The following is a 7,500-nucleotide window of genomic DNA, read 5'->3' on the forward strand; positions in this document are numbered from 1 at the left end:
GATATCACCAAGCCCAGCGTGGTGAGAGACCTGCACACACACACACACACACACACACACACACACACACACACACACAACACACACCCCCACACACACACACACACACACACACACACACACACACACACACACACACACACACACACACACACACACACACACACACACACACACACACACACACACACACACACCACACACCATACACACACACACACACACCACACACCATACACACACACACACACACACACACACACACACCACACACCATACACACACACACACACACCACACACCATACACACACACACACACACGCGCACGCACGCGCGCACGCACGCACGCTCGCGCACATACACACGCACACGCACACGCACACGCACACACACAGTCAACATCAGATCATATCTGTACACGTAGAGCCACACACTTCTATGGCGCGCGTGTGATGGGTAACAGGGTTCAGCTCTCATCTGGGGGGATTGAATGTGTGTTTGAGAGGGACACAGAGAGAGAGAGAGAGAGAGAGAGAGAGAGAGACATACAGAGAGAGAGAGACATACAGAGAGAGAGAGAGTGAGAGAGAGACATACAGAGAGAGAGAGACATACAGAGAGAGAGAGAGAGACATACAGAGAGAGAGAGAGAGACATACAGAGAGAGAGAGAGAGACATACAGAGAGAGAGAGAGAGACATACAGAGAGAGAGTAGAGAGAGACATACACAGAGAGAGAGAGAGAGCGTACTTGTTGATGTTGCTGCCCTCCTTCAGTCTGTCCCCAGCTGCGCCGGTCTTGGCTGCTCTCTCACTTCCTGCCAGATCCACCAGACTCAGCTTGCTCACCTTCTCTCCACTCGTCTATCAGGAGAGAGACAAGAGAGAGACCAGACTCAGCTTGCTCACCTTCTCCCCACTCGTCTACCAGGAGAGAGACAAGAGAGAGACCAGACTCAGCTTGCTCACCTTCTCCCCACTCGTCTACCAGGAGAGAGAGACAAGAGAGACCAGACTAGACTCAGCTTGCTCACCTTCTCTCCACTCGTCTACCAGGAGAGAGACAAGAGAGAGACCAGACTAGACTCAGCTTGCTCACCTTCTCCCCACTCGTCTACCAGGAGAGAGACAAGAGAGAGACCAGACTAGACTCAGCTTGCTCACCTTCTCACCACTCGTCTACCAGGAGAGAGACAAGAGAGAGACCAGACTCAGCTTGCTCACCTTCTCCCCACTCGTCTACCAGGAGAGAGAGACAAGAGAGACCAGACTAGACTCAGCTTGCTCACCTTCTCTCCACTCGTCTACCAGGAGAGAGACAAGAGAGAGACCAGACTAGACTCAGCTTGCTCACCTTCTCCCCACTCGTCTACCAGGAGAGAGACAAGAGAGAGACCAGACTAGACTCAGCTTGCTCACCTTCTCACCACTCGTCTACCAGGAGAGAGACAAGAGAGAGAGAGAGACCAGACTAGACTCAGCTTGCTCACCTTCTCTCCACTCGTCTAGAGAGAGAGAGAGAGAGAGACCAGACTCAGCTTGCTCACCTTCTCTCCACTCGTCTAGAGAGAGAGACAAGAGAGAGACCAGACTCAGCTTGCTCACCTTCTCACCACTCGTCTAGAGAGAGAGACAAGAGAGAGACCAGACTAGACTCAGCTTGCTCACCTTCTCACCACTCGTCTAGAGAGAGAGACAAGAGAGAGACCAGACTCAGCTTGCTCACCTTCTCTCCACTCGTCTAGAGAGAGAGACAAGAGAGAGACCAGACTCAGCTTGCTCACCTTCTCCCCACTCGTCTACCAGGAGAGAGAGACAAGAGAGAGACCAGACTCAGCTTGCTCACCTTCTCACCACTCGTCTAGAGAGAGAGACAAGAGAGAGACCAGACTCAGCTTGCTCACCTTCTCACCACTCGTCTACCAGGAGAGAGAGACAAGAGAGAGACCAGACTAGACTCAGCTTGCTCACCTTCTCCCCACTCGTCTAGAGAGAGAGACAAGAGAGAGAGACCAGACTCAGCTTGCTCACCTTCTCACCACTCGTCTAGAGAGAGAGACAAGAGAGAGACCAGACTCAGCTTGCTCACCTTCTCACCACTCGTCTACCAGGAGAGAGAGACAAGAGAGAGACCAGACTCAGCTTGCTCACCTTCTCCCCACTCGTCTACCAGGAGAGAGAGACAAGAGAGAGACCAGACTCAGCTTGCTCACCTTCTCACCACTCGTCTAGAGAGAGAGACAAGAGAGAGACCAGACTCAGCTTGCTCACCTTCTCACCACTCGTCTAGAGAGAGAGACAAGAGAGAGACCAGACTCAGCTTGCTCACCTTCTCCCCACTCGTCTACCAGGAGAGAGAGACAAGAGAGAGACCAGACTCAGCTTGCTCACCTTCTCACCACTCGTCTAGAGAGAGAGACAAGAGAGAGACCAGACTCAGCTTGCTCACCTTCTCACCACTCGTCTAGAGAGAGAGACAAGAGAGAGACCAGACTCAGCTTGCTCACCTTCTCACCACTCGTCTAGAGAGAGAGACAAGAGAGAGACCAGACCAGACTCAGCTTGCTCACCTTCTCCCCACTCGTCTACCAGGAGAGAGAGACAAGAGAGAGACCAGACTAGACTCAGCTTGCTCACCTTCTCCCCACTCGTCTACCAGGAGAGAGAGACAAGAGAGAGAGACCAGACTCAGCTTGATCACCTTCTCCCCACTCGTCTACCAGGAGAGAGAGAGAGAGACCAGACTCAGCTTGCTCACCTTCTCCCCACTCGTCTAGAGAGAGAGACAAGAGAGAGACCAGACTAGACTCAGCTTGCTCACCTTCTCCCCACTCGTCTACCAGGAGAGAGAGACAAGAGAGAGAGACCAGACTCAGCTTGATCACCTTCTCCCCACTCGTCTACCAGGAGAGAGAGAGAGAGACCAGACTCAGCTTGCTCACCTTCTCCCCACTCGTCTAGAGAGAGAGACAAGAGAGAGACCAGACTAGACTCAGCTTGCTCACCTTCTCACCACTCGTCTACCAGGAGAGAGAGAGAGAGACCAGACTCAGCTTGCTCACCTTCTCTCCACTCGTCTAGAGAGAGAGACAAGAGAGAGACCAGACTAGACTCAGCTTGCTCACCTTCTCACCACTCGTCTACCAGGAGAGAGAGAGAGAGACCAGACTCAGCTTGCTCACCTTCTCTCCACTCGTCTAGAGAGAGAGACAAGAGAGAGACCAGACTCAGCTTGCTCACCTTCTCACCACTCGTCTACCAGGAGAGAGAGAGAGACCAGACTCAGCTTGCTCACCTTCTCACCACTCGTCTAGAGAGAGAGACAAGAGAGAGACCAGACTCAGCTTGCTCACCTTCTCACCACTCGTCTAGAGAGAGAGACAAGAGAGAGACCAGACTCAGCTTGCTCACCTTCTCACCACTCGTCTACCAGGAGAGAGAGAGACAAGAGAGAGAGACTAGACTCAGCTTGCTCACCTTCTCACCACTCGTCTAGAGAGAGAGACAGAGAGAGAGACCAGACTAGACTCAGCTTGCTCACCTTCTCACCACTCGTCTACCAGGAGAGAGAGACAAGAGAGAGACCAGACTAGACTCAGCTTGCTCACCTTCTCACCACTCGTCTAGAGAGAGAGACAAGAGAGAGACCAGACTCAGCTTGCTCACCTTCTCACCACTCGTCTAGAGAGAGAGAGAAGAGAGAGACCAGACTCAGCTTGCTCACCTTCTCACCACTCGTCTAGAGAGAGACAAGAGAGAGACCAGACTCAGCTTGCTCACCTTCTCACCACTCGTCTAGAGAGAGAGACAAGAGAGAGACCAGACTCAGCTTGCTCACCTTCTCCCCACTCGTCTACCAGGAGAGAGAGACAAGAGAGAGACCAGACTAGACTCAGCTTGCTCACCTTCTCCCCACTCGTCTACCAGGAGAGAGACAAGAGAGAGACCAGACTAGACTCAGCTTGCTCACCTTCTCACCACTCGTCTACCAGGAGAGAGAGAGAGAGACCAGACTCAGCTTGCTCACCTTCTCTCCACTCGTCTAGAGAGAGAGACAAGAGAGAGACCAGACTAGACTCAGCTTGCTCACCTTCTCTCCACTCGTCTAGAGAGAGAGACAAGAGAGAGACCAGACTCAGCTTGCTCACCTTCTCACCACTCGTCTACCAGGAGAGAGAGAGAGACCAGACTCAGCTTGCTCACCTTCTCACCACTCGTCTAGAGAGAGAGACAAGAGAGAGACCAGACTCAGCTTGCTCACCTTCTCACCACTCGTCTAGAGAGAGAGACAAGAGAGAGACCAGACTCAGCTTGCTCACCTTCTCACCACTCGTCTACCAGGAGAGAGAGAGACAAGAGAGAGAGACTAGACTCAGCTTGCTCACCTTCTCACCACTCGTCTAGAGAGAGAGACAGAGAGAGAGACCAGACTAGACTCAGCTTGCTCACCTTCTCACCACTCGTCTACCAGGAGAGAGAGACAAGAGAGAGACCAGACTAGACTCAGCTTGCTCACCTTCTCACCACTCGTCTAGAGAGAGAGACAAGAGAGAGACCAGACTCAGCTTGCTCACCTTCTCACCACTCGTCTAGAGAGAGAGAGAAGAGAGAGACCAGACTCAGCTTGCTCACCTTCTCACCACTCGTCTAGAGAGAGAGACAAGAGAGAGACCAGACTCAGCTTGCTCACCTTCTCACCACTCGTCTAGAGAGAGAGACAAGAGAGAGACCAGACTCAGCTTGCTCACCTTCTCCCCACTCGTCTACCAGGAGAGAGAGACAAGAGAGAGACCAGACTAGACTCAGCTTGCTCACCTTCTCCCCACTCGTCTACCAGGAGAGAGAGAGAGAGACCAGACTCAGCTTGCTCACCTTCTCCCCACTCGTCTACCAGGAGAGAGAGACAAGAGAGAGACCAGACTAGACTCAGCTTGCTCACCTTCTCCCCACTCGTCTACCAGGAGAGAGAGAGAGAGAGAGGGAAAGATGGCTACTGTATGAGACAGCTTTAACAATGCAGCCATAGAAGGCTCATTCAGCCAATCAGCCGGGAGACGCAGGATGTCTACTATGACACACAGACAGGAAGTGAAATACAAAACACAAATAAAGAAACCTCTAGACCCAGGCCTCTAGACCTCTAGACCCAGGCCTCTAGACCCAGGCCTCTAAACCCAGGCCTCTAGACCTCTAGACCCAGGCCTCTAGACCTCTAGACCCAGTCCTCTAGACCTCTAGACCCAGGCCTCTAGTCCCAGGCCTCTAGACCTCTAGTCCCAGGCCTCTAGACCTCTAGTCCCAGGCCTCTAGTCCCAGGCCTCTAGACCTCTAGTCCCAGGCCTCTAGACCCAGACCTCTAGTCCCAGGCCTCTAGACCCAGACCTCTAGACCCAGACCTCTAGTCCCAGGCCTCTAGTCCCAGACCTCTAGTCCCAGGCCTCTAGACCCAGGCCTCTAGACCTCTAGATCTCTAGACCCAGGCCTCTAGACCTCTAGTCCCAGGCCTCTAGACCCAGACCTCTAGTCCCAGGCCTCTAGACCCAGACCTCTAGTCCCAGGCCTCTAGACCCAGACCTCTAGACCCAGACCTCTAGTCCCAGGCCTCTAGTCCCAGACCTCTAGTCCCAGGCCTCTAGACCCAGGCCTCTAGACCTCTAGATCTCTAGACCCAGGCCTCTAGACCTCTAGTCCCAGGCCTCTAGACCCAGACCTCTAGTCCCAGGCCTCTAGACCCAGACCTCTAGTCCCAGGCCTCTAGACCCAGACCTCTAGACCCAGACCTCTAGTCCCAGGCCTCTAGTCCCAGACCTCTAGTCCCAGGCCTCTAGACCCAGGCCTCTAGACCCAGGCCTCTAGACCCAGACCTCTAGACCTCTAGTCCCAGGCCTCTAGTCCCAGACCCAGCTGTGCTGTGCCCTACATGGCTGGGCCCAGTCTAGCCCCAGACCCAGAGTGTCCATCAGACCCAGGGTGGAGGAGAGGGTAGACTGGGCCCAGTCTAGCCCAGACCCAGAGAGTCCATCAGACCCAGGGTGGGGGTGAGGGTAGACTGGGCCTGACTGGAGCCTGTGGTTAGGGGGGGTTTGGGTTCTCTCTCTCCCCCAAGAGAGAGACTGATCCTGGTGTTCATGTCTATGGTGTTTAATTAAAAAACTTTAGTAACATTTCAGTGCTGAAACAGGGCTGTACAAATAAAGTTGGGTTTGGTTTAAAAGGCCCAGGGGGAGAGGCGGGACTAATGAATATGAACCTCCTGACCAATCAGGGAGGTCTCCTTCAGCAGCACCTCCTTCCTCCTCTCTTCCTGGTCATGACAGGACAGTCCTACGGACATGTTTCCCTCAGCCAGTCACACGGCCACATGCCCCCAGCCGGCCAATCAGAGAGCCCGAGAGCCTGATAGAAATGAAAGGGAGTCATTAGCAGAACTCTGTGGGACATTCCTATGGGGAAGCAGAGACAAAGGGGGAGAAACACACTCATATAGGCTCGCAAAAACACACATACACACACACGCACGCTAACACGCACACACACACACACACGCACGCACGCACGCACGCTCACACGCATACAAACGCACACGCATGCTCACACACACCCTCACACACACACACACGCACGCTCACACGCATACAAACACACACACGCTCACACACACACACCCTCACACACACACACGCACGCTCACACGCATACAAACACACACATGCACGCACACCCAGCAGTAGCAGCAGTAACAAGCTCCTATTGTGCTGTGTGATTTACAGGGTGAGCTGCAGGGGGCGGCGCTTCACTCCTCTGAACGGGAGCAGAGAGGAGGAGGAGAGGGAGAGGAGGAGAGGGGAGGAGGGAGATGAGGAGAGAGAGAGAAATAGGTGAAGGGAACGGGGAGAAGAGGATGTTTGGGTGGTGGGGGGTTAGGGTGGGTTAGGGTGGTGGGGGGTCAGGGGTTAGGGGTCAGACAGGGGATGACAGGACGGCCTGAGACGGACAGAAAGAATGAGGAAGCCGTGGAGTTTGGGAGAAGAGATGGAATGAATGTCTGAATGAGTGAATGTGTGTGTGTGTGTGTGCTTGCGTGTGTGTGGGAGTATGTGTGTACACGGGGTAGATAGTGCTGAGTGGGAACAGAGGGCCGACTACAGTGTGTTGTGAAAACAAAGACTGCTCTTGTCCCCTGAGAGAGAGAGAGAGAGAGAGAGAGAGAGGAGAGAGAGAGAGAGAGAGAGAGAGAGAGAGAGAGGAGAGAGAGAGAGAGGAGAGAGGGAGAGAGAGGAGAGAGAGAGAGAGAGAGAGAGAGAGAGAGAGAGAGAGACATACAGAGAGAGAGAGGTGGGGGGGTAAGAGGGAGCGAGAGGTGCCAGAGTGGTCTTGGGTCAAAAATATGACAAATATTTCATTCTTATCTGGGGCAGGAAAAATACACACACACACACACACACACACACACACACACACGTATTACATACACACACACACACACATATAGATACAA

At 53.4% G+C, this 7,500-nt stretch overlaps 1 protein-coding gene across 1 annotated transcript in view; it reads right to left on the reverse strand.

Annotated features, from left to right (window-relative positions):
• kif13ba (kinesin family member 13Ba) overlaps nt 1–7,500 on the reverse strand; it is a 69,342-nt gene that overhangs the window by 34,909 nt on the left and 26,933 nt on the right. The window contains exons 9-10 of the mRNA XM_084462166.1: nt 754–866; nt 1–30 (exon numbers count right to left, since the gene is read on the reverse strand). The exon at nt 1–30 is cut by the window's left edge and continues 82 nt beyond it. Of these exons, the coding sequence (XP_084318292.1) occupies nt 1–30; nt 754–866 (143 nt within the window). The remainder of the gene's footprint in view (nt 31–753; nt 867–7,500) is intronic.

This window comes from Borostomias antarcticus (assembly GCF_949987555.1).
Source record: "Borostomias antarcticus genome assembly, contig: scaffold_301, whole genome shotgun sequence".
Classification (NCBI taxonomy): Eukaryota; Metazoa; Chordata; class Actinopteri; order Stomiiformes; family Stomiidae; genus Borostomias; species Borostomias antarcticus.